Source organism: Pristis pectinata, chromosome 33 (genome assembly GCF_009764475.1).
Source record: "Pristis pectinata isolate sPriPec2 chromosome 33, sPriPec2.1.pri, whole genome shotgun sequence".
NCBI lineage: Eukaryota > Metazoa > Chordata > Chondrichthyes > Rhinopristiformes > Pristidae > Pristis > Pristis pectinata.
This window is the reverse complement of record NC_067437.1, coordinates 19,192,649-19,219,587: the sequence shown is the minus strand read 5'-3', so window position 1 is coordinate 19,219,587 and position 26,939 is coordinate 19,192,649. Positions and strand designations below refer to the sequence as shown.

Sequence of the window (26,939 nt, the reverse complement as noted above, 5' to 3'; positions counted from 1 at the left end):
AGTTTGGAGCCTGCAGATTCAAGGTGTTGGGAAACTCCACTGTGGAAGAGAGGATGGGTTCGCAGTTCTCAGCAGTCCTGAGGGCTTGGGTAAACCTGGAGAAAATGTCAGCATATCAAAAACTGTAACATAAAAGATAACGCGTGTGTGTGTGTGTGTCTGTGTTTCTCTGTGTGTGTATGTGTCTGTGTGTGTGTCTGAGTGTGTCTGAGTGTGTATCTGCATGTGCCTGTCTGTGTGCCTGTGTATCAGTGTGTGTATGTGTGTGCCTCTGTGTATGTCTCTGTGTCTGTATGTGTGTGTCTGTGTGTTGTGTGTGTGTCTGTGTGTCTGTGTGTGTGTGTGTGGTGTGTGGTGTGTGAGACACCTCCAGTGAGGCACCTTGGTATTTGCAATAACTGTTTTATGAGGATAGGTTGATCCTCATAAACCTATGAGGATCCTCATAAACCTATGAGAAAAGCTGGGGCTTTTCTCTATGGAGAGGAGGAGGATGAGAGGTGACTTGATAGAGGTGTACAAGATAATAAGAGGCATAGATCGAGTGGATAGTCAGAGACTTTTCCCCAGGGTGACAATGGCTAACACGAGGGGACATAATTTTAAGGTGATTGGAGGAGGGTATAAGGGGGATGTCAGGGGTAAGTTTTTCACGCAGAAAGTGGTGGGTGCGTGGAACGCACTGCCGGCAGAGGTGGTGGGGGCAGATACATTAGGGACATCTAAGAGACTCTTAGATAGACACATGAATGATAGAGAAATGGGGAGCTATGTGGGAGGGAAGATCTTAGAGCAGGATAAAAATATCGGCACACATTGTGGGCCGAAGGGCCTGTGCTGTGCTGTAGTGTTCGATATTTATAGTTAAGTCAACCTTAGTATAAATGGCTCCTGACTTTGACTGCCACTGAACGTGAACCGAATGCACAGCCGATGTCAGAGCGACCCGTTCACCTGGAGTGTCGCCGCTCCAGACGGGTGCAGTCGACGTGCATCAGATTCCCAGAGTTGTCATGGTCTGAAGCTCTCCCAGCCCCAACGGGAATTCCACCTACTGGAACCACACACAGCCTGGCTGCTAGGAGAGAAAGCATTAACGCAGCTAACGGTACAATCCCAAGTCCCACAGGACCGCAGTGACTGTTTACCAGCAGATCCCCGGTCCTGTGCTGAACGCTGCGCCCCAATGCACGGCGACGCCCCCGGGCTCCAGTCTATTTCTGCCAAGGTCAAGTGAGAAATTACTGTGGACGTCCCAACTGACCCCACAGACCCAGTCACCCCCTGGTGTCACACCCCCCCCCCCGGTGTCACCACCCCCCCAGTGTCGCCCCCCCCCAGTGTCGCCCCCCCCAGGTGTCGCCCCCCCCCCCCCCCCCGGTGTCACACTGTGCAGCCTCTGTGGGAGGAAGGGCTCCCTGTGCCGACGTTCCATGGTACGGCCGACGTTCTGTTTAAATTTAGAACATGGAACATTCCAGCACAGTCCAGGCCCTTCGGCCCACAATGTTGTGCTGACATTCTATCCCGCTCTAAGATCTACCTAACCCTTCCCTCTCACATAGCCCTCCATTTCTCTGTCATTCATGTGTCTAAGAGTCTCTTAAATGTTCCTTTGAGGTGTCCCGTCCAGTACAAAGCTGCCGGAGACCCTGAAGCAGGACGAGTAGATCCGCAGGTGGCAGCGCCCACCGCTCCTGCCCAGGGCGGATGGTGGTGGCTTTGAGCACACCGGACACAGCGTGGACCCTCCGGGTGTCTCCTCCCTTCCTCCGAGTGCACTAACGCGACCAGTCTGAAGTGAGCGGCGCAGGGTGGCCGCTGTTCCCTGAGCTCGCAGGGGAGTTCTTCGGCTGCATTTGGAAAGGCTCGTTGATGGCGGACGGACCCTGCCCCTCTACGGGGTGCTGACACCCCCGGGGAGTCAGTGGGCAGCCTCCCCACCTTCCCCCCCCCCCCCCCCGCGGACATTTCCCAGATTCAAGAGAAACCAGCACTGAGGGAGTACACGGGAGTAAATGGGGTGAAGCTGCCTCCGGCCGGGGCGCTCCCGCTGCTGCCCATTGGGAAATGCGGAGGGTCCGTTCCAAACACAACGTTATCCTCAACAACGTCCCCTGGCCAGTGGCGGCTCCGTGCCGACTGTCGGGCCGCAGCTGAGCTCACGGTGCAGCGGGTAGTGCTGCTGCCCCGCCGCCCCAGAGACCCTGCCCCGAACCCCAGCGCGGCCGCTATCGGGGTGGAGTTTGCACGGTCTCCCGGTGACCTCGTGGGTCCCCCCGGGTGCCCCGCTTTCCTCCGCGTCCCAAAGACATGGGGTCGGTGGGTGAATTGACCCCGGGCGAGGGGTAGAATCTGGGTGAGCTAATGGGAGTGTGCAGAGAATAAAATGGGATCATTGTAGAGTCAGTGCTAATGGCTGGCACGGACTGGGTGGGCCGAAGGGCCTGTATCTGTGCGTTCACGTTCTGAGTCATGTGGTGGAGGGAGGGTGGGAGTCACCTCCTCACCGGGCGACGAGGTGTCCGGTGAGCAGGCGGCGCGGATAGTGCGGGGGGGGGGGGGTCGGTGCAGCCGTGATCTCCGGGCCCTGACACCCCCAGAAGCTGTTGGTTCACGGTGCAGCCTGTCACCAGAACCAGCCCCGGCGGTGCACACAGATCACCTTTCACTTCACGCGGTTGCTAAGGCACTTGTTTTCATCGGAATAACAGGGAAGGAGTGCCTGGGTTTTGGACGCGAGTCCGTGACTTGGGGGGGGGGGGGAGAGGGTCACCGTGTCCCACGGAGTCAGGGAGGGGTGGGGAACCCGAGCCACGGGAAAAACAGGTTCATAAACGCGGCGGCGGCGGCCCGCAGCCTCCGTCAACGCAGACTCTCAGCAAAGCTCATTGCCGCAGAAACAAGCGTCACCCGGCGGCAGGTCGGGTCAGTCTGCTGGTGGGGGGAACCCCTCTGTATCAGTGCCTCACACCCCCTTCCACTGCTGGATTCTGCTACAGCATCAGCTCCCCACAACCGGTGGTCTGGTGAATCACCACAGGTGCTTGACTCCCGACTCTGTGTCAGTCTGTAGCCGTCTCCGTAGGCAACAGTCGGCCCGTCGGTTGTAAGTGGGAGCTGTGGGTCCCCACCGGCGGAGATCTCTGCTGGTGACGCTGGCCTTCGCTCCCTCGTCTGACTCGGACAGGACAATTCTCGCTCTGATTCTGAAGCCCTAACACAGTGAATCCGCCCGCCCCGCCGTCAGGCAGACAGCGGGCGTTCGGTGGATTGACTGCTGGGAGCCCGATAACTGGACAACGAGCCGTGCTGGAGACCAGGAGACCGGCTTTCAAACTGTGCCAAAGTGTTCGACCGGTTGGAAGTGTACAAGCTTTTAACTCTTTATTTAGGACGTGGATTGACAAATGCCTTCAGTACCTCAGAGTACAGCGGCATCACTCCCGCGGTGTAGGGAGCACGGCTCCAGGGACCCGGGTTCAATCCTGACCTGGGCCACTGTCTGTGTGGAGTTTGCACTTTCTCCCGGTGACCGTGTGGGTTCCCCGGTGCTCCGGTTCCTCCCACGTCCCAAGGACGCGGGGGTCGGTAGGTGAGTTGGCCGTTGTAAGTTGCCCCGGTGTGTGGGTGAGGGGTGGGTCCAGGAGAGCTGAGGGGGATGTGGGAGAACGGGTCGGTGGAGAGAACGCTCACCGCAGTGTCAGTGGGCGGAGGGTTCCTGTCCGCGCTGCCTGGCTCTCACTTAACGCTCTGATTCACATGAACCGTGGTCCCTCCACGGCCCGACTGTGGAACTGAGAAATGGATCTCCAGATATTGCACTTCCATAAAAGTGTGAGGTTCAAATGTCTTCTTAAGTTCTCCAAACTGTCTGCCCTGATCTGGTGAGAGACGGTGAGGAGCAGAGGGGACACAGGAGGGGAGTTGTATTTGCGGTTCCGCCCCCCCCCCGCTCCACACACACACCTCACCCCCCCCCCCACACACACCCCACACGTACACCCCGCCCCCACACACACCCCACACATACACCCCGCCCCCACACACACCCCACCCACACACACACCCCACACCCCACACCCATTCCCCACACACACACCCCGCACCCCACACACACCCCACACACACACCCCGCACCCCACACACCCCCCACAACCCCCACACACCCCCCCACACACACACACCCCGTACCCCACACACACACCCCCCAAAACCCCCCACCCACACATACACCCCGCCCCCACACACACAGCCCCCCCCCACACACCACACAACTTCCCACACCCCCCCCACCCCGCCCCCCCCAACCCCCCCCAACACCCCCCCCCCACCCCACCCCCCCCCCAACCCCCCCCCACCCCCCCCCCCCCCCAACCACCCCCCACCCCCCACCCACCCCACCCCACCCCACCCACACCACCACCCCAACACACCCCCCCACACACCACCCCACCCACACACACAGACCAGGCAGCGCGGACAGGAACCCCCGCCCACTGACACTGCGCCGAGCGTCCTCTCCACCAACCAGTTCTCCACCCCCACACCCCCCACACACACACACCCACACCTCCCCCCCCCACACACACACAGAGGATCCTCAGAAACGAGGACACGTTTTAACACCACATGGCTGATCCATGAAAGCCACAAGCATTCTGTCACCGTGTCGGATGTGATCTGAACTGATTACTTTGCATCAATAAGAAGTACAGGTGAACTATGAAAACATAAGTTACAGCAAAACTGTGCACAAGGCGCTGGAGGAACTCAGCGGGTCGGGCAGCATCTGTGGAGGGAGATGGACAGTCGACGTTTCAGGTGGAGACCCTCCCCAGGCCCGGCGCTCCTGCAGCGCCCTGTTTGCTTGCTGCTGTCTCCACTCCAGTGTTTAATTCTCTGGGTTGGCAAAAATCTCCACCAAGCGCAGAAATAACAGATCCTGATAACTGTGTAATACCGGCAGGTGACATCCCTGCTCCTGAAACTCAGTCTGCAATGTTTCCTTTCAGGTTCTATTCCTGTGGAAAGGTCTCCCTCTGTTCTCGTCCCAAAGGATCATAGAAACCAGCAGCGGCCCCTCGGCCCACCCGGTCCGTGCTGTCTACACGGGCCCTATGTGCCTGCACCAGGTACCGATCCCTCGGCCCGTTTCCCACCCACGTACCTGCTCAAATGCCTTGAAGCACCGCCTGTACCTGCCCTGCACCCCGTCCTCCGGCAGCGCCGCCGCCGCCCTCGGTGTGAAACGCTTCACCCCTCAGGTCGCCTTCACACCTGAACCTGAACCTGTGCCCTCTGGTTCGAGACTCCCCTGCCCCGGGGAGAAAAGTTCTATCTACCCCTCCCCCCCACAATGTTATAAACCTCCCCAAGGTCATCCCGGAGAGCACAGACCCAGCCTGTCTGACCCCTCCTCGCTGCAGCCCACCTCCTGCTGAATCCCCTCACACTCCCTCTGCCACTGCCCCACAGTGGCAGTTCTAATCCACAAACCACCTGGGGGTAGAGTCTGTGCTCAGTCCGGTCACCCTCGGGTCTCTGGGAGACCCCCCCCCCCAGTCCTCACACTCCCCACCACTGACGGCCCAGGGATCTGCCCCCACCTCCCCGTGCACCCACCACTCCCAGCTGGGTCACAGGTTCCCCCCACCCAGAGGAAGGAGCCACTCACGTTCCTGGCATGGCGATTCCCCGTGAGTCCTGCATCCGGCAGCGAGAGGCGGGGGGGTGGAAAACCCACCGCGGGGTTGTGGTTCCATCCTGCTCGGATGTGGCTGGTGCAGCGAGGTGTGCCGGTGTCGCAGTGGTGGGGAGGGGAGTGCGCACAGGCCCTGGGGACTGGCCATCAGTCGGTGCGTCTGGCAGGGAGCGGACCCGAGAACGGGGCTGAACAGGGAACTGGGCCACTGAACAAACACCCTGACTGGGATCTTCCTCAGCATCAGGAAAGGGTGACCCACCACCTGAAGACAAGAGTCATAGAGCAATACAGCACGGACACAGGCCCTTCGGCCCAACCAGTCCATGCCGACCATGGTGCCCACCCAGCTAGTCCCAATTTCCTGCGTGCGGCCCATATCCCTCCAAGCCCTGCCCCTTCATGTACCTATCCAAGTGCTTCGTAAACGATCCTGTTGTACCTGTCTCACCCACTTCCTCTGGCAGCTCGTTCCACATACTCGCCACCCTCTGTGTGAAAAAGTTGCCCCTCGGGTCCCTTTTAAATCTTTCCCCTCTCACCCTAAACCTCTGCCCCCTAGGTTTGGACTCCCCTACCCTGGGGAAAAGACTGTTACCGTCCACCTTATCTGTGCCTCTCATAATTTTAAACACTTCTATAAGATCACCCCTCATTCTCCTACGTTCCAAGGAATAAAGACCCAGCCTGGCCAACCTCTCCCTATAACTCAGGCCCTTGAGTCCTGGCAACATCCTCGTAAATCTTCTCTACACTCTGTCCAGTTTAACCACGTCTTTCCCATAACAGGGTGACTGAAACTGTACACAGTGCTCCAAGTGCGGACTCACCAATGACTTGACCAACTGCAACACAATGTCTCACCTCCTACACCTGGTGCCCTGACTGATGAAGGACAGCAGGCTGAGATGTTTGTCATTCTGTCCCCACTCCATTCCCTCCTTCGGCCCGATCCTTACCCAATGAAATACGCCTCAGAACATTGTGGGTGACTGTTCTGGGACTCCTGCTCATGGCTCTGCCTTCTTCCTCTGCCTCCTTCAGAGGCTGACGGATCCCGCCACAATGCTGTTGGTCTAGTCGGTAAATGGGGCAGGGTGACCAGTTGTCAGAAAGTCCACACGGGAGTCCTGTCCCTGTCACCAGCACAGCCTCTCGGGCCAGAGGGTTAACAACAGGGCATGAAGTTTCTAAACCTTTCTTTAACTTTGCAGATTTAACCATTGTGAATTCTCCAGAAGAGTAAGATGGAGTTTGCCAGTAGCCACTTCTACATCAAATGTCCAGCTGACATGGACCAGACCAAGGAGTCCAGTCTCTGTGGAATTTGCCCTTCGGGATCCCAGACTAGTGACAAGATCGGTAAGTGCCAGCAGGTGGGATCACTGCAGAGACTTCACTCGCTTCACGGGGACTACAGCTGTTCCCACGGTAACGACAACCACTGTTCTCACAGTGACTACAGCTGTTCCCACTGTGACTACAACAGCTGTTCCCACGGTGACTATAACCATTCCCACGGTGGCTACAGCTGTTCTCACAGTGACTACAACCATTCCCATGATGACTACAACCACTGTTCCCACGGTGACTATAACCATTCCCACAGTGACTACTGCTATCCCCACGGTGACTACAGCCTTTCCCACAGTGACTACCACTGTTCCCACAGTGACTACAGCCATTCACAGGGTGACTACAACCACTGTTCTCACTGTGTTGGCAGCTGTGGAGCCAGTGCTTCCTTTCTACGACCCTGTGGAGAGCTGTGAGGCAGCCCCCGAAGGACACCAGCTGGTTCTCTGCCCGCTCTATGACCAGGTGTACGAGCATCACTCGGGGAAGGTCTGGCCGTGTGGAGGAGGACTTGGGGCCGAAGGCTCCGTCTACCAGAACTACAGCCCAGCACAGACAGTCACTCCGTCCGCTCCTGCCTACGACAACAGACTCGGACTCAGCCCCCACACTGCGTACCAGAACCAAGCAGAAGGTTCCAGCAGTTCTGGTGAGAACAGGAAGGGTCCAGAGCCACCGAGCGGGCAGCCTGTCACCGATGCACCGCCAGTGCCTCCACCGCGACGTTCCCGTAGCAGGACACCCCAAGGTGAGCTCCAGGGTGTAGCCTGAAAGGAACATGCTGGCCTCTCCCTGCTCCTCGGTTACACAGCCTCCCTCCCCACTCCTTCCTCTGGTCCTCCTCCCCTGGAGTGGTCTCCCTCCCCTCACCCTTGCCTTCCTTCACTGCCCAAAATGTTCTCTCCCTGCTCCTCCCCTCCTCCCTCTGCTCCTGTCCCTGTGACACAGCCCAGACACGCAGAGATGTGGAGCCGGGCAGACGCCGGGGAGAACGCAGCTGAACGCCGTTCCGAGAAGGTTGACTGCAGCAGGACGTGAGGGGACATCTGGGTGTCCTGAGACAGGGTGTGCTGCAGAGGGATGGTTCCCTCCACTGCCTCCTGTGGGGAGGGGTTGGTGCTGCTGTGATTGTCCACGATGGATTTCTGGGCGTTCGGAGAGTCGAGGGAGGTGGGGAGATTGCAGGAGATGGAGGTACGGATGGAGAGGACCAGACCCTCCTGCTTCCGTCTCACAGTGTTTGGCTGACCAGCTATAACCCCTTTCCCCTCTTGCCTTAAATAGCAGAGCAATCATCTGAAATGTTCTGCTCTCCGCAGCTGCTGCCCAACCTGCTGAGTATTTTCAGCATTTCCTGTTTCTCACTGGTGGCTACGCACTTCTCTTGTGAATCTCACTGATATTATCAGAGTCACAGAAACAGGCCCTTGGGCCCAACCTGTCCATGCCAACCAAGATGCCCGTCTAATCCAGTTCCATTTGCCAGTGTTTAGCCCCTGTCCCTCTGAACCTTATTGTGGTCGTTATTTGAGAAATCTTCGTACACTGGCTCGGTGTTGGTGCTAAATCTAACACAGCCGCTGAGTCACTGCGGGGTATTCCTGCCAAAACCCTCCGTTCACATTCCAGAAATTTGCTGTGTTCAGTCTGCATTCTGACTGTCCTGTCCTTGGGTCTGACTGATGGCGGTGGAGCCGGTCCCTCCACGTTGTCCACTGTATTCAGTACACTCAGGACGTTGTGTACATCACCACCTGTTGTGCTACATGTAGACGGGGGGTGGGGGGGAGGCGGGGTGAAGACATTTGGCACGCTGGCCTTCATCAGTCAGACCAGTGATTGTAGGAGTTGGGACGTTATGTTGCAGTTGTACAAGTTGTTGGTGAGGCCACACTAGGAGTATTGTGTAGAGCTTTGGTCACCCTGTTATATGAAAAACATGGTTAAACTGGTGTTGGTATTGGTTTATTATTGTCACTTGTACCGAGGTACAGTGAAAAGCTTGTCTTACAAACCGATCGTACAGGTCAATTCATTACACAGTGCAGTTACATTGAGTTACTACAGAAGGCATTGATGTAGTACAGGTAAAAACAGTAACAGTACAGAGTAAAGTGTCACAGCTACAGAGAAAGTGCCGTGCAATAAGGTGCAAGGTCACAACAAGGTAGATCGTGAGGTCATAGTCCATCTCATTGTATAAGGGAACCGTTCAATAGTCTTATCACAGTGGGGTAGAAGCTGTCCTTAAGTCTGGTGGTACATGCCTTCAGGCTCCTATATCTTCTACCCGATGGAAGAGGAGAGAAGACAGAATGACCCAGGTGGGTGGCGTCTTTGATTATGCTGGCTGCTTCACCAAGACATCGAGAGGTAAAGACAGAGTCCAAGGAGGGGAGGCTGGTGTCCGTGATGCACTGGGCTGTGTCCACAACTCTCTGCAGTTTCTTGCGGTCCTGGGCAAAGCAGTTGCCGTACCAAGCCGTGATACATCCCAATAGGATGCTTTCTATGGTGCATCGGTACAAGTTGGTGAGAGTCAAAATGGACAAACCGAATTTTTTTAGCCTCCTGAGGAGGTAGAGGCGCTGGTGAGCTTTCTTGGCCGTGGCATCTACGTGATTTGACCAGGACAGGCTGTTGTGATGTTCACTCCCAGGAACTTGAAGCTCTCAATCCTCTCGACCTCAGCACCATTGATGTAGACAAGTGCATGTACACTGCCCCCTCTCCTGAAGTCAATGACCAGCTCTTTTGTTTTGTTGACATTGATGGAGAGGGATAGGAACAGACAGGCTAGAAAGGCATTTACTTGGAGTAAAGGGAATTATGAGGCTCTCAGGCAGGAAATTGGAAGATTAGATTGGGAACAGATGTTCTCTGGGAAAAGTATGGAAGAAATGTGGCAAATATTCAGGGGATATTTGTGTGGAGTTCTGCATAGGCATGTTCCAATGAGACAGGAGAGTTACAGGAGGATACAGGAACCGTGGTGTACAAAGGCTATAATAAATCTAGTCAAAAGGAAATGAAAAACTTACAAAAGGTCCAGAGAGCTAGGTAATGTTAGAGATCTGGAAGAGTATAAGGCTAATAGGAAGGAGCTTAAGAAGGAGATTAGGAGAGCCAGAAGGGGACATGAGAAGGCCTTGGCGGGCAGGATTAAGGAAAACCCCAAGGCGTTCTACAAGTATGTGAAGAGCAAGAGGATGAGATGCGAAAGGATAGGGCCTATCAAGTGCAACAGTGGGAAAGTGTGTATGGATCCGGAAGAAATGGCGGAAGCACTTAATGAATACTTTACGTCAGTATTCACCACGGAGAAAGATCTGGGGTTTTGTAGTGGGGACTTGCAGCAGGCTGAAAAGCTTGAGCATGCAGATATTAGGAGAGAGATGGTGCTGAAACTTTTGGAAAGCATCAAGTTGGATAAGTCACTGGGACCGGATGAGATGTACCCCAGGTTGCTGTGGGAGGTGAGGGAGGGGATTGCGGAGCCTCTGACGATGATCTTTGCATCATCGATGGAGACTGGAGAGGTTCTGGAAGATTGGAGGGTTGCGGATGTTGTTCCCTTACTCAAAAAAGGGAGTAGGGATAGCCCAGGATATTATAGACCAGTGAGTCTCACCTCAGTGGTTGGTAAGCTGATGGAGAAGATCTTGAGAGGCAGGATTTATGAACATTTGGAGAGGTATAATATGATTAGGAATAGTCAGCATGGCTTTGTCAAGGGCTGGTCCTGCCTTACGAGCCTGATTGAATTTTTTGAGGATGTGACTAAACACATCGATGAAGGGAGAGCAGTAGATGTAGTGTGTATGGATTTCAGCAAAGCGTTTGATAAGGTACCCCATACAAGGCTTATGGAGAAGGTGAGGAGACATGTGATCCAAGGGGGCATTGCAGTGTGGATCCAGAACTGGCTGGCCCACAGAAGGCAAAGAGTGGTTGTTGAAGGGTCGTATTCTGAGTGGAGGTCGGTGACCAGTCGTGCACCTCACAGATCTGTACTGGGACCTTACTCTTTGTGATTTTTATGAATGACCTGGATGAGGAAGTGGAGGGGTGGGTTAGTAAGTTTGCGGATGACACAAAGGTTGGAGTTGTTGTGGATAGTTTGGAGGGCTGTCAGAGGTTACAGAAGGACATAGATAGGATGCAGAGTTGGGCTGAAAAGTGGCATATGCAGTTCAACCCAGATAAGTGTGAAGTGGTTCATTTTGGTCGGTCAAATATGTTGGCAGAATATAGTATTAATGGTCGGACTCTTGGCAGTGTGGAGGATCAGAGGGATCTTGGGGTCTGAGTCCATAGGACGCTCAAAGCGGCTGCGCAAGTTGACTCTGTGGTTAAGAAGGCATATAGTGTATTGTCCTTCATCAATGGGGGAATTGAATTTAGGAGCCGGGAGGTATTGTCGCAGCTCTATAGGTCCCTGGTCTCAGTTCTGGTCTTGGGGTCCCTGTGCTCAGTTCTGGTCGCCTCACTACAGGAAAGATGTGGAAGCCATAGAGAGGGTGCAGAGGAGATTTACAAGGATGCTGCCTGGAATGCAGAGCATGCCTTATGAAAGCAGGTTGAGGGAACTTGGCCTTTTCTCCTCGGAGAGACGGAGGATAGGACATAGGTTTAAGGTGCTGGGGAGTCGGTATAGAGGAGATGTCAGGGATAAGTTTTTTACTCAGAGAGCGGTGAGTGTGTGGAATGGGCTGCCGGCAACGGTGGTGGAGGCGGATACGATAGGGTCTTTCAAGAGACTGTTGGATAGGTACATGGAGCTGAGTAAAATAGAGGGCTGTGGTAAGCCTAGTAATTTCTAGGGTAGGGACATGTTCGGCACAGCTTTGTGGGCCAAAGGGCCTGAATTGTGCTGTAATTGTTCTATGTTCTATGATGGACAGAGTGCAGAGAAGATTTACGAGGATGTTGCCAAGACTCGAGGGCCTGAGTTACAGGGAGAGGTTGGCCAGGCTGGGTCTTTATTCCTTGGAACGTAGGAAAATGAGGGACGACCTTATAGAAGTGTTTAAAATTATGAGAGGCAGATAAAAGGTGGACGGTAACAGTCTTTTCCCCAGGGTAGGGGAGTCCAGAACTAGGGGGCATAGGGTTAGGGTGAGAGGGGAAAGATTTAAAAGGGACCTGAGGGGCAACTTTTTCACACAGAGGGTGGTGAGTATATGGAACGAGCTGCCAGAGGAAGTGGGTGAGGCAGGTACAATAGTATCATTTAAGAAGCACTTGGATAGGTTCATGGAGGGGCGGGGTTAGGAGGGATATGGGCCGAACACAGGAAATTGGGACTAGCTGGGTGGTTCGGCATGGACTGGTTGGGCCGAAGGGCCTGTATCGGAGCTGTATTGCTCTGTGACTCTGGAACATGCTCTCTCACTCTCCTGCACTAACACTTTGCTTGCAGACAGTCCTGGGGTCCAGCTGACGGGGCAGCACATCCCTTCCATGAGTCGGCCCTGCCTGCAGGCACGGTCGGGACACGAACTTCGCCGTCACTGCCTAACTGACATTTAAAGGGTCGACTTTAGTCAGGATTAACCAGTTGGTTTTAATACTTAATTTCAGTGGTCAGGGTGAACCGAACCAGGACATAATGCCCAGCTCACCATGTGTCTGCGCTGTCCGGAGCCCAGCCTTGCCCAGGGACACCCATGGGTCCGGGGCTGGGCACGGGGCCCCTCCCACACTGTCCTCTCCCTCCTCACAGTGTGACCGGGCTGTTGGGGGAGGGAGCCCAAGGGGGAGGGGTGTGTGTGTTGGGGGGGTGAGGGAGGTGTGTGGGGGGGTAGGTGGTGGGGTGTGAGGGTGTGTGGGGGTGGGGGGGAAGGGTGTGCATCAGAGGCCTGGGCTGGTGGGTCAGGCTCGGTGCTGAGAGTTTCTGACAAACTCCTTCCTCTTCCCCCACCCCCCCATCACATCTCCCCCCTACCTCTTCGCCTCCCAACCCCCTCTCTCCCCTCCCCTCACCCTCTCCCCCCTCACCACAGACCATTGCTCCCTGTGTGTTGACTCCCCCCTTATTGTGTTCCAGGTACGCCCCCTCCCCTCCCACCCAGACCCCCCAACATGAAGAAGCTGCCTGACTACCTCCAGGTGCTGGAGTCAATCCCAGCCAGGGGCTCCGGGCCTCGGGCGGCCCTCGGACCCGCCCCACCTCCCCTGGCATCTGCACCCCCTCTGCCGGAAAAATGTGAGTCAGTGCCGGGGCTCACAGCGCACGGGACGTCTGCACACAGCACACAGCGCATGGGACGTCTGCACACAGCACAGAGTCCACGGGACGTCTGCACACAGCCCACAGGACGTCTGCACACAGCACAGAGTCCACGGGACGTCTGCACACAGCACACAGCGCACGGGACGTTTGCACACAGCACACAGCCCACGGGACGTCTGCACACAGCCCATGGGATGTCTGCACACAGCACACAGCCCATGGGACATCTGCACACAGCAGCTGGGACGTCTGCATACAACACACAGCACATGGGACATCTGCACACAGCACACAGGACAATCTGTACACAGCCCATGGGACGTCTGCACACAGCACACAGGACAATCTGTACACAACACACAGCACACGGGACGTCTGCACACAGCACATGGGACATCTGTACAAAGCACACGGGACGTCTGCACACAACACACAGCGCACGGGACGTCTGCACACAGCACACGGGACATCTGTACACAGCACATGGGACGTCTGCACACAGCCCACAGGACGTCTGCACACAGCCCACAGCACACGGGACATCTGTACACAGCACATGGGACGTCTGCACACAGCCCACAGGACGTCTGCACACAGCCCACAGCATATGGGATGTCTGTACACAGCGCACAGGACGTAAACACACAACACACGGATGGTGCGCAGGGAGGTTGGGCAGTTGGGGAACGGTTGGGGTGATCATCCCCTCTCCCAGCACAGGGGTGACAATCGCTGGAGGTGTCAGTGACACTGTGTGTTTGCTCAACATCCCGTCCCACACTGGATGCGGTGGGTGTTCAGTGAGGGAGCTGCGTTGCATTGACCCCAGATCTCTCCTCCCTTCAGTGGAGACCACACATCTCCTGTTGGAAACGGGCCCCACCGTTCTGGGAACTGGGAGATGTGGCAGCCGGAGGGCTTCCACACCCCAGCCTGGCTCTGGAACCTCTGGGGAAGACAATCTCAAGGTTACCTGTCTATGGGTTTTCTGTGCACTTTTGACAGAACAGAGAACAGTACGGCACAGGAACAGGCCCTTCGGCCCACCATGTCTGTGCCAACCATGATGCCCAATTAAACTAAAGGCAGCAACCTTGTCACCCAGGAGCCCTCTGCTACTTCCTTAAAGAGCTGAGTCTTCCTAGTCAGACGGTTCCCTGATCCCAGTCCAAGGGCTGATTCAGTTGATGACGCACTCCCGGATGACTCTGCCTGGCACCAGTAATTGACCTGTGGTCCAACCTTTCTCGCTTGTTTTCTACAGCACTCCTGGCCCCCAAACCGCAGGAGTTAACAGAGGACGTCAACGTGGTGTTGGTGAATTTGGGAAAACTGGCTGACATCAAGGAGGGTAACGTTCACGCCTCATTCACCGACTCTGCGGCTGATTATCCCTCCCTGCCTGTTGATGTGGCAAGAACTTGCTCGTCAGTTTCCTCCACCCCTCTGGGCGCACCCCCTCTCTCACATCACTCTCACTCTCACAACTCTCACACAACTGTCATCAGGATGGAAGGTCATTGACCTGAAGCATTGACTCTCCACCTGTTTCCACAGACGCTGATGGACCTGCTGAGCACTTCCACCGTTGTCTGTGCTGTCAATGTGGAGAGTGTCCCTGTACACCCCCCAGATATGTCACTCCCAGGACCAGGGCTGCCCCAGATGAGATCTCACCCAAGGCCTGTGCAGTCTCGGCAAGGCTTCCGTCCCCTTTCACTCCTCTCCTGCTTCCCTCCGGATTGTCTGCACCTGTGTTTTAGCTTCTGGTGCCCCAACCTGAACCTCTGTACCCCGAAGCTTTCTGTTCCGCCGACCTCAGTGCATCATCTCACGTACCCACACCTCACCCAGACTCTTGACCTTCCCTTCCACTCTCGCCAGCCTCGCACCTCTCTTCCCTCTTGTTATTGTGTGATGGCTGGGCTGACCCCTCCAGTGTCCGTCAGGGGTGGTCAGCCTGCATTCTACAGGTGCCAGGCTGTGGGCCCTGGGGAACGGTCTGCCCTGGCTCCATCATCAGCCCCACATTTCTGTAACTCCAGCTGTGGTGTGGGGGGCACGGGGGCGTTGGAGGGTGTGGGGGTGCAGTGTGGGGTGTGTTTGGGACGGTGTGGGGGTGTGTTTGGGACAGTGTGGGGTGTATTTTGGACGGTGTGGGGGTGTGTTTGGGATGGTGTGGGGTGTATTTGGGACAGTGTGGGGTGTATTTTGGACGGTGTGGGGTGTATTTTGGACGGTGTGGGGTGTATTTGGGACGGTGTGGGGTGTATTTGGGACGGTGTGGGGGTGTGTTTGGGATGGTGTGGGATGTGTTTGGGAAGGTGTGGGGTGTGTTTGGGACAGTGTGGGGTGTATTTTGGACGGTGTGGGGTGTATTTGGGACGGTGTGGGGGTGTGTTTGGGATGGTGTGGGATGTGTTTGGGAAGGTGTGGGGTGTGTTTGGGACAGTGTAGGGGAGCTAAGGGAGCAGAGGTTTGAGACTTTCCCGGGTTGGAAACCCGAGGCTGTGGTGAGACCCTCAGATCTTTGTTTGGTTCTAACTCAGTGCCTTGGTCCACAGTGGAGCCACTGCAAGGATCTCCGACCTACTGCCAGAACTGCTCGGCAGCCATGTCCTCTTGCAGCTGGACACAGGAGCCCCACGCCTCGGTGAGTAGCCACTTGTCACATCAGCACGGTCCCCGTGTGTTTCCCGGTGACCTGTCCCCCTCACACCCCCAACCCTCAACACACACTCCACTCCACACACCCCTCACCCACACCCCCCAGCCCCACTACACACCCCCCACCCCCACCACACACCACCTACCCACACCCCACCCACCCCCATCACACACCTCCAGCACCTACCCCCACCCACACCCGCCCACACCCCCACAGGACATAGCCGTCCACAGAACCACTGGACCTCTTCTACTTCAGCAGATCTCCAAAGTCAAACAACATGAAATACCCAACAGGTCAGGCAGCGTTTGTGGAGACATATGAGATATTTATTTATAAATTACATTGAAGCACACAGTGAAATGCATCCTTTTGCATTACTGAGAATGTGCTGGGGGCAGCCCACAAGTGTCGCCATGCTTCTGGCGCCAACATAGCATGCCCACGACTTCCTACCTCATACGTCTTTGGAATGTGGGAGGAAACCAGAGCACCCAGAGGAGACCCACGCAGACACGGGGAGAACGTACAGACAGTTAATATTTCAGCTTGATGACTTTCCTCATATATAGTTCCAAAAGTCACTGACCTGAAATGTGAACTCTCTCTCCACAGACACTGCCTGACCTCTTATGGCCTGGTGATCACTCCCTTTGCATAGTCTAAACCAAGACAGGTTCATACTGTGCAATCCTGCCCGCTGTTGCTGGCAGGGAGCTAACGTGGGTAGTTGGTGAAGGGTTCTGTTCCTGTCCAAGGACACCAGCTCCACAAGGTTTTCCCATTGTCCTGTTTCACCTGCCAATCTCTGGTTTCCGACCAGATTCCCTTTCATTCCATTGGTGTTGACCGTTGTCCAGTCGCTTCGATTTTACATCGGTCTATCTGGAGTCGAATCCTTGTGTTGTGCTGTTCGTCACACTCCAGGTCCTCTCTCTGACGTGCCCTAGTGCTTGCAGAGTTAATTCATTCAGGAAATGTTTCATGTTACACAGCGTGAACCAGGAGCTCACAAATGGAAAAATACTGAGAGATTGACCATGCCAAAATGAATAGTTTATTGAAATCAGAACATACTGTATGTAAAATGTAAAGTGTGTTTAAGGAGTTGCTTCATTCAACCACAAGGAACCAACGTCATCACTAATAAATGTGAAAAAAGGAGAATCCTTGGAAAACAATCCCTGCAAATAGCAGATGGAGTTTAACCCAGTCAAGTGTGAGGTGTTGCACTTTGGGAGATCAAATGTAAAGGAACAGTACACTGTTAATGGCAGGACCCTTAACAGTGTTGATGTGCAGAGGGATCTTGGGCTCCAAGTCCATTGCTCCCTGAAAGTGGCTGCACAGGTTGATAGGGTTATATAGAAGAGCTTGCCTTTATTAGTCAAGGCATTGAGTTCAAGAGTCAAGAACTTATGTTGCAGCTTTATAAAACTCTGGTTAGGCTGCATCTGGAGTATTGCATTCAGTTCTGGTCGCCCTGTTACAGGAAGGATGTGGAGGCTTTGGAGAGGGTGCTGGAGAAGTTCACCAGGATGCTGCCTGGATTAGAGGGCATGTGCTATAAGGAGAGGTTGGACAAACTTGGGTTGTTTTCTCTGGAGCGGTGGAGGCTGCGGGGAGATCGTGATAGAAGTTTATATGAGAGGCATGGACAGAGTAGACGGCTGGTATCTTTTTCCCAGGGTTGAAATGTCTAATACCAGAGCGCATTCATTTGAGGTGATGTGCGGAGCAAGTTTTTTTTACACAGAGAGCGGTGGGTGCCTGGAATGTGCTGCCAGGGGTGGCGGTGGAGGCAGATACGATAGAGGTGCTTAAGAGGCTCTTAGATAGGCACATGGATGTGCAGAGGATGGAGGGATGTGGACATTGTGTAGGCAGAAGGGATTAGTTTAGTTTGGCGTTTAATCACTAGTTTAATTAGTTCGGCACAAGGTGGTGGGCCGGTACTGTTCTATGTTCTAAATCTTGAGCACATTGAACAGATAAAACCAAGCTGTCTGTGAGCTTAGCCCACAAATGGGTAGAAGAGTTAACAAAACATATTCGATGACGCAGCCATTTGAGGACTGCGAGCTGTGTAAATCTCCAGGCCTGCAGGGATTACAGGAAGCAGAGAGCGAGGCTGTGAAGCAGAGAGATGGCACTATCAGGACTAACGTTTGAATACAACACAGAATATGATGTAGGTGGATGAAGAGATTAGAAGTGATTGTGTGGAACTCGACACCACAGCAGGGGGTTGAGTGCAGAGAAATAGCAAATGGTTTGAATACAGACAGTATTCAGACAGGTGAGGCCAGGGAAATGGGAGGAGATCATGGGACAAGTTTAGAGGGTAACTGGAGACAAGGAAGTGACTGATGGAACATCAGAACGACCCACATCAGCAACCTGACCACTGGAAGTTGTCAAATAGGTGGCAGGGACTCTGCTGGTGACTGTAACACACGGTGTCGAGTTAGAGTGGGTGGGCTGGGGGAAGGATCATATTCTGAGTGAGAAGATAAACTTCATAACAAGACCAACTATTCAGAGTCAAGGTTCAAGCTTCCAGGCAGCAATATGTCAGGCAGAGTGTGTGTGTTGGGCTGGGGTGTGTGTGTCAGGCAGAGTGCGTGTTTTGGGCTGGGGTGTGTGTGTCAGGCAGAGTGTGTGTGTTGGGCTGGGGTGTGTGTGTCAGGCAGAGTGCGTGTTTTGGGCTGGGGTGTGTGTGTCAGGCAGAGGGTGTGTGTTGGGCTGGGATGTGTGTGTCAGGCAGAGTGTGTGTGTTGGGTTGCAATGTGTGTGTCAGGCAGAGTGTGTGTGTTGAGCTGGGGTGCGTGTGTCAGACTGGCAGGGAGGACGGGCGGGTGTGGGCAGGGGGTTGTCTTGGTTTGTCCGCCTTCAAGGTCTGCTGCATATTCCAGCTTCCTCCATATTCCCACAGACCCTATCCCAGTGTCACGTAAACAAATACAACATCATCCTTCCACTCCTTCAGTCCTAAGTTCCGTCCTTTCCCCTGTTTCACACAAAGAGCTCAATATCTAAAATGCTTCAGAAACCTTCCTGTTCACTTCAGAACACAAAGGTTTGACTTGTGATCCAAGTGCAGTGTCCACTTGGCAGAGGGAGCTGTGAAGATGATTCTGACTGGTTGGTCACGTAACCCAGAGAGGAGGCTGAGGGTTGCCCGCACTGTACAACCGCCAGTACGGCAGATGGTGGGGGCTGCAGGCAGCACACAACAGCAGAGGAGGAGGGAAGGGAGCAGCAGGTCACACTACCCTAAGGTGCAAACAGATTACGTGAAAGATGAGGATATGTTTAAAATGTGTGTTGTAGCAGCAAGCACCAAAAACTGTTTAGGATTTAGTGATAACTGAAAAAGGACAGGACCGAGCAAGGAGCAGAGGAGGGACTTCGCGAAGGTGTTCAGGAAAACCTGTTTTGGTCCATTGAGAAAGGAAGGAACCGGTCTGGGGACAGCCTGAGTGGACCAGGTCAGTGGGAGAACACTTGGGGAGCAGTGATCATAATATCGCAAGGTTCAGACCGGTAATGAAGAAAGGCAAAGAACGGTCTAAAGTTGAACCCCTAAATTAGAGAAGGGGTGACATGGAGAGAATGCGAGGGGGTCTGGCCGGGATTTGGTGGAGCCAAAGTTGGGTGTGAAGCTGTAATAACACGATAGGAGACCTTTATAGAGACAGGTGCAGCCTGGGTACGTTCCCACAAGGGGGAAGGTCGGTAGGACTAATCCTGAGATTCCCGACAAACAACGAGAACAAGCGACATGATGAAACAGAAGAGGTGACAAGTGAAGCGTGTTGGTTGAGTAATTGTCAGTTGACAAGCAAACCATGTAGGCGGCTGAAAACAGAGACTAGGATGGGGGAGGAGTGGTTACAAAAGTAGGACAGTAATTAACACAAACAGGACGTAAACAAATCTTCTGTAGGTGTGGCACTGAAGATCAAAGATGGCTATCAGGCCGATAATGGAGATGCATCACCCGATCCAAGCAAATCACCAGCAAGGCGAGAGTTGGGGTGATTTGGGGCAAGCACAGAGACCGGATGGGCTGGCTGGAACCTTGATGAATACTTGGTATCGCTCCTGGCCAAGGAAGGTGATGCCACCAGAGTTTCAATAGAGATGGTGGAGATAGCAGGTCAGAGTCTGTTTTCCAGGTGGAAATGTTAAATATCAGAGGGCATAGGTTTAAGGTGAGGGGGGAAAGATTAAAGGAGATTTGTGAGCCAGGTTTTTCACACAGAGTGTGGTGGGTGCCTGGAACGGGCTGCCGGGGAGGGGGTGGAGGCAGATACAACAGTGACATTTAAGATGCATTGGGACAGAGACACGGACAGGCAGGGGAGGAGGGATACGGACCATGTGCAGGCAGATGGGATTCGTTTCATTTGGGATCATGGGCAGCACAGGCATTGTGCAACAAATACACTTTTCCCGTGCTCTAAGTTGATGAGGAATTACTAGAAAGGATGACTTTGCTGAAATAAGTATTGACCTGGTCTGTAATGGGCAGGAGGGGAGGGATGGAGCTCAGACAAGGGTTTGGTCTTCCAATTCTGCCTGGATAGAGTGAAGGGGCAAATAGGGACCCTGGTAACCACAGACCCATCAGTCCAACTTCGGCAGCTGGACGCTTCCAGGGAAATGATCAAGAAAAGGAAAATCAGCTCTTCGACAGGTTTGAGTTGATAAGTGAGAGCCAGCAATTCCTGACTGATGAACTGGATTTGAGAGTAACATCCCAGCAGCTGCAGACTACAGGTGTGTGTACATTGAGGGATAGTTACAGACCTCAGGGCAGTGTGTTCAGCTCAGAGTGGGCATCCACATGGCAGATAGAAGTTAATACAGAGAAGTGTGAAGTGTGACTTTTGCCAGGAAGGATGTGATGTGACTCTGGGAACCAGAAGGGAACTGGGGAGGTTCAGGGGAAATAATTTTCAAAGTTGCAGAGTAAGAGAGGGAAGGAATGAGATGAAAGAAATTGCTGTACAAGGAGGCAGCATTTGATGGGTGCAATGGCCTCCTTTCTGTGCCATAACATCAGGTTTTTAGTGCAAGTCAGGATGAACGTTAGCAGGAGTTAAAGCCTGGAGTTTTGAGTGGTCGCCAGAGAAACATCGGAGGGGGCATACCAGTGAGGTGTACTGAGATGATGCCAAGCGAGGGAAACCACCTGTGTGGTGGGAGAGTCTTCGGGAACCCGGAGGAGATGAAGATTCTTTCATGGTTGTGTAAATGTGGAAGTCGTTCTCTCCAGAAGGAGAGTTGGTGGAATGGAAGGCGAAGATGAACAGAAGGCCATTAGTAGGTTAGACGTGTGCCACCATCATGGTCGTTCTGAACATCCCTCCCCCCAAATATCCATCCCTCTCCATCCAGCAGACTGTATCCCACCTACAGCACTGCCTGAACACCCAGGTCTGTGCTGAGAATAATGCCAGTTTATGACTTACTCAGACGAATTGGTTTCTTCAAATAAAATCCTTTTAGCATTTTAAACCCCTCAGTTAGGTCACCCTGCCAACTCCTCCCCATCTGGAGAAGGTTCCTGCACCCTGGACTGCTTTGGGACAGCCAATGACCATCTTCTATTGTGCAAGGAAATAGTAAGTGTGTGCCTGAGGTGAGAGGCTGTTGGAAGGCTGCGGGGCAGTGCAACCAGGGATGGATTATTTACACATGGACCGGAGGACCAAAGTGCCTGTAATATTGCTTCTAATCTTGCTTTATTTACCCAGACATTGTATAAATCATGTACTTTGACCTCCTCAGTATCAGCTAACAAGGAGACTTGTGTTGGCCCTCAGATGTGGAAATGTGAATTCTGCAACAAAAATAACACCCTGGATTATCGATCTAGCAAAGGCACATGCAGAGATGACCAGCTCTACATCCACATCCCAAATCCGATGACCTCTAGGGATATTGATGATTCGCTCGTTGTGTTCTGTGTGGACATCTCCGGTAGTATGAGTGTGACACTTGAGGTAAGAGACTGTGTTCTTCTCTCGCTCCTGGTATTGCAGGTCATTGATGAGCCACACGTGGGTCACAGATTCATAGTCACACAGCAGGGAAATGGGCCCTCCCCAACTCACCCATGCCAACCAAGGAGCCAGCCTGAGCCAGTCCCATTTGCCTGCATCTGTCCCATATCCCTCGAAACCGTGTACCTGTCCAAATGTCTTCTGAACATTGTAACTGTACCTGCCTCTACCACTTCCTCTGGCAGCTCGTTCCCCAGACCTACCACCCCTCAGGTGCCCTTTAAATCTTTCCCCACTCACCTTAAACCTGTGCCCTCTAGTTTTAGACTCCCCTACCCTGGGGAAAGGACTGTGACCATCCACCTCATGATTTTATAAACCTCCGTAAGGTCACCCCTCAGCCTCCCTCGCTCCAGGGTAAACAGTCCCAGCCTGTCCAGTCTCTCCTTAGAACTTAAACCTTCCAGTCCCGGCAACATCCCGACACTGGTGGTACCAGACTGCAGGATTTCAGCTACAATGTCCTGCCTAGAGGGAAGGCTGGGAAGAGGCTTCACTACACAAGACCACAGCAGTTTAGAGGGATATTGTGGGAAGACTATCAGAGACAGATTTAAATGATGGGAAAGGTTTGATGTGGAACAGTGCCTCTAAGAGTGGTCGAAAAAGCCATGGAACATTGATGCTGTTACCAGAGGCCATGATGCCCAACTTGTCTATGCCGGTCCTCTATAGAACCATCTCATTCTTCTGCTCTTTTGCAAATTATTTTCCATCAAGTACCTATCCAATTCCTTTAGAAAGTTCTGATGGATACAATGGGCCAAATTGCCCCTCCTGTGCCACCATGAACCTATTGCTAAGGGTTGGACGAGGCGGGTGAGCTGTTGGCGAGGACATGGCACAAACGCCTGTGATGTGACTCCCCAACTCTCCCTGCAGCAGAGCGTGAGGTGACCAGACCAGCACCACACTGCTGCAGCAGGACATCACCAGCACCATCCCCAACATTAAATGCCACCCCTGTCTGCACGTCCCATGTATCATCCGTGAAGCCTGTAGAGCTGTGTTGAGGTGTGGAATAGAAATGCTGGGTTTGAATTATTTTATGTTTTACCTTGTTCTGGGATGGTTCTAACATTACCTCTAAAAAAGTTTTAATGATCCAAACTTCTTTGCAGCCAGCGACTGGAAGTAGCTTCAGCAAATCGCTCTACATGTCCCGGTTACAGGTATGAAACCGCCAGAAATGTAAACTTGGGCAACGTTGCTGCCCTGTTCTCAGTCACAGAGCCACACAGCACAGGAACAGGCCCTTCGGCCCACCACGTCCATGCTGACCCTACTTGCCCATCTGAACCACATGTCTGTTGACGGCACGTCCAGGAGCCGGAGCTCTGACTTCCATTGCCTGACTTGGGGCAATTGTCAGCAACGGTTGTCCACAGTCTGCAGAAAGGACAAAACAAAGGCTTGGCCACCCCTCACCCATGGATAGTGGAATCCTCTGCCCAACACACCTGTCCCTGAGCAAGAGAAGGCCAAGTATGGCAGAGCTTTAGGACTTTGCCTTATTTGGGCTCGTTCAGGGAACTACGACAAAGTCAGCCAGCATCTCACTGATCGGTGGGACAGGCCCAAGGCCTGAATGGCCTCCTCCTGCCATTCCTGCTGCTCTAACGTCTGACACCTGGTGCAGTGAGTGTACTGGTGGGAACATAAATGTTCAGGGTGGGGGCATGTCAACACTTGCAGACAATTGCAAGTAAAAGTCAGAACACTCTCCCTTCAATTGTGGAAAAAGTTCTGAAGGAGTTTAAACTAAATGACGAGCAAAAACTAGTAAAACTAGAGGGAAGTTAAAGGTGTGGGGCAAAACCCAAGGTCGAAAGTCTTTTTGTTTTTTATTTCCCAAAATAATTTTGAAGTTTTTACTTTTCTTTGTGAACAGGACGTTGTCCTCACAGTGAGGACACACACCCTTTGAAGCAGTACCTACCAGTGATGGAATGTCTTAAACATGGGAATTAACACAGCCCTGGAAGGGCAGGTAGTCGAGAGGTAGAGAACCTCAGCGATCTGCCGCCTGGACCTGTGAACAGTTACCGTGGCTGAGAGCTCCCTCCACTGGCCCGTCCCCCCACAAAGATTTGGGCAGTCGCTCTTCAAAAGAAACCTGTGTCCTTTCTCCTACTACCTCTGTGTGTGGTCCAGTTAATTATCTAGTAAATGCTAGCAACCCTTCCGGGGGATGGTGGGGGAATGGTGAAGGGGAGCTGGGTCAGCTCTTTGGTTGTTGCCTGGCACCTCTGTGCTGCCAGTGTTCCCTGTTATCTGCCTGCCCAGACCTGAACGTCATTCAGTCCTCTGGTCTCACTCACATCTCACTTGGTCTGGGGTGGTGCTATGTTACAGGCTGTGCAAGAGGCGGTGAACCAGTCACTCGACTACCTGCTTCAAACATCACCCAGGACGAGAGTCGCTCTGGTTACTTTCAACAATGAGGTAGGTAAAGAGGAGCCAAATCCCAAACCCTTCCCCTGCAATCATGGTCTCAGTGTCCCCAGGGAGATGTGTCTGGTGTGTAATTGCTGGGCACTGCACCCTCACTCCTCCACCATGGGGCTGTGGAATATTCAGACGAGTGCTGTGTTCCTTGAGGGCTTTTGCTGAGTTGCCTGAGGCCTGTACTCTCCCTGGAGCCAATTACCTTGTTGAACTTGTCCACATGTTTCACACTTCCCTTTGACATAAAAAGAGGTGATTCAGCACCAAGTCTGCTGGCTCTCCCTCCCCCACCACGTCCCTGTAACTAGCTCCCCCACAACCCTGCACTGATTCTCCTTCCAACCACCCACACGGGGTTTAATTTACAGCAGCCAATGACCCTGCCAACTAGCACTGTGTTGGGATGTAGAAGGCTGCTCGAGGGAAAGCCACCTGGTCACAGAGAGAATATGAAAACCCCACAACAGACGGCACCAGACGTCTCAGTGTTGTGAGGCAGCTGCACTACCCGCTGAGTCACTGCACTGCCCACCAGCTGTTGCTGAAGCTGTCGCGCAGACAGATAAACCGCTCCACTCTTGTCAGTGAAGTCTTTGGAATCGAGGTGCGAACTGCGCGGCATTGGAAAGAGCTGCAGGTTGGCACCAGCCCTACGCCTTACTGAGGTCAAACGTGGGGATGGAGAGCCGAGGTGTCTCGTTTGTTCTATCTGAAGTCACCAGGGTACAGTCTGCACAGAGTAGCTCACTGAGCAATCTCCCCAGTGGCCTTCGAACAGGATCGCTGAAGATCAAAAAAAAGCCATCGAGCAGCATCTGTGGGGGGAAAGGAATTGTCGATGTTTTGTGTTGAGACTCTGCATCAGGGTCCCTCCACCAATTCCCCTCTGTGGTGGTCGACAGAGCCCTCTCTCACAGTTCCTCCCACACTTCTGCTGTCTCAGAACCTCCCTCCAGACACAACAGAGCTCCCCTGGTCCTCACCTTTCACCCTACCAGCACATCGTCAGCCAGCTGCAATGAGATCCCACCACCAGCCACATCTTCCCCTCCCCACCCCTTCCTGCTGTCTGCAGGAACCACTCCCGCTGTGACTCCTCGGTCCACTCATCCCTCCCCACCCACCCCTCCCTCGCCCTGGCACTTTCCCCTCCAACCCCTGTCCCTACACCTCCTCCCTCACCACCATCCAGGGACCTGGATAGTCCTTCCAGGTGAGGCAAAGGTTCATGTGCACCCCTTCCCAACCTTGTCTACTGCCTTCGGTGCTCCCGACGTGGCCTCCTCTACGTGGATGAGACCAAGCGTAGGCTGGGTGACCAACGAGCACCTACGCTCTGTCCACAATGACCGCCCTGACCTCCCGGTTCCATGCCATTCCAACTCCCCTTCCCATTCCACACCGACCTGCCCATCCTCGGCTCCCCCACAGCCAGGCTGAGTCCCGACGTTAACTAGAGGAACCACACATACTGCCTGGGCCGTCCACAGTCTGATGGGATGAACATTGAATTCGGCAGTTTCAGGTAACCCTCACCTCCTGTGTTCACCTCCCCTCCACCCCCCATCCTCCTCTCATTTGTCCAGTCTCCCTTACCAGCACCCCACATCACCCATTTTGATCCCCTCCCCTCCCAGGTCCATGCACCCACCACCCACATACTTCACCCACTGGCTCCCCCCTCCCCCATCTGGTTCCCTCACCTCCCCCCTAATGGTTCCCACTATCACCTTGCTTACTCATGGGGTTCCAGCACTGGCGGCCTTGGTGTCCCCACCTCTCACCCTCCACCTTCCCCTCCCCACACCGGGCTCCACCTGCCTCTTTCCTTTACCTGCCCTCACCCATCACCCACCCAACTCCAGCCCTCCCCCTCTCGGATCCTCCTGCTCACCATCCTTCACCCCTCCTCACTCCCCCCCCCCCAACCAGGCCATCTCACCCCTCCCCCCCTCCCACTGAGGCAGGGCCTCCACCTGAGACGTCAACCGTTCCTCTCCCCCCACAGACGCTGCTCGACCTGTGGAGCTCCTCCAGCGGGTGGGTTGTTGCTCTAGGCAAAGACCAAGTGAACGGCGGTGGAACGAGCGGGGACACTGTGGGCGCATCAGACCAGTCAGTGTCAGCGAGATCTGAGCCGTGAGCTTTCTTCTGTGGTCAGAAGAAAGAACAGGGAATGTACAGAATGAACCTTGGACCTTTGTACTGACCACGACAAAGGCTTCAGTCACGTTAGTGAAAGCTGCAAACCAGTCCTGCTTCTGATGTGGGCATGTCCTTGATCTGTCCTAGTGATCAAAATTACATCTGCAGTGCTCTGACCCGACTCAAACCCACACTGTGCTTAGCTCTGGAATCCCCTCACTAAACCACTCCCTTTGCATAAGGTCCTCTCTATTCTGCCGAAGGCCAGGTGGCCTGAGGCAGTCAACGGTGATGGAACAATTACATTTG

At 53.9% G+C, this 26,939-nt stretch overlaps 1 protein-coding gene across 1 annotated transcript in view; it reads left to right on the top strand.

Annotated features, from left to right (window-relative positions):
• The window catches only part of LOC127585694 (circularly permutated Ras protein 1-like), a 78,084-nt gene that overhangs the window by 5,040 nt on the left and 46,105 nt on the right, over nt 1-26,939 (top strand). Inside the window, exons 2-10 of the mRNA XM_052043382.1 lie at nt 5,016-5,135; nt 6,919-7,066; nt 7,431-7,808; nt 13,110-13,268; nt 14,560-14,646; nt 15,860-15,948; nt 21,798-21,977; nt 23,159-23,209; nt 24,393-24,482. Of these exons, the coding sequence (XP_051899342.1) occupies nt 6,952-7,066; nt 7,431-7,808; nt 13,110-13,268; nt 14,560-14,646; nt 15,860-15,948; nt 21,798-21,977; nt 23,159-23,209; nt 24,393-24,482 (1,149 nt within the window). The 5' untranslated portion in view covers nt 5,016-5,135; nt 6,919-6,951. The remainder of the gene's footprint in view (nt 1-5,015; nt 5,136-6,918; nt 7,067-7,430; nt 7,809-13,109; nt 13,269-14,559; nt 14,647-15,859; nt 15,949-21,797; nt 21,978-23,158; nt 23,210-24,392; nt 24,483-26,939) is intronic.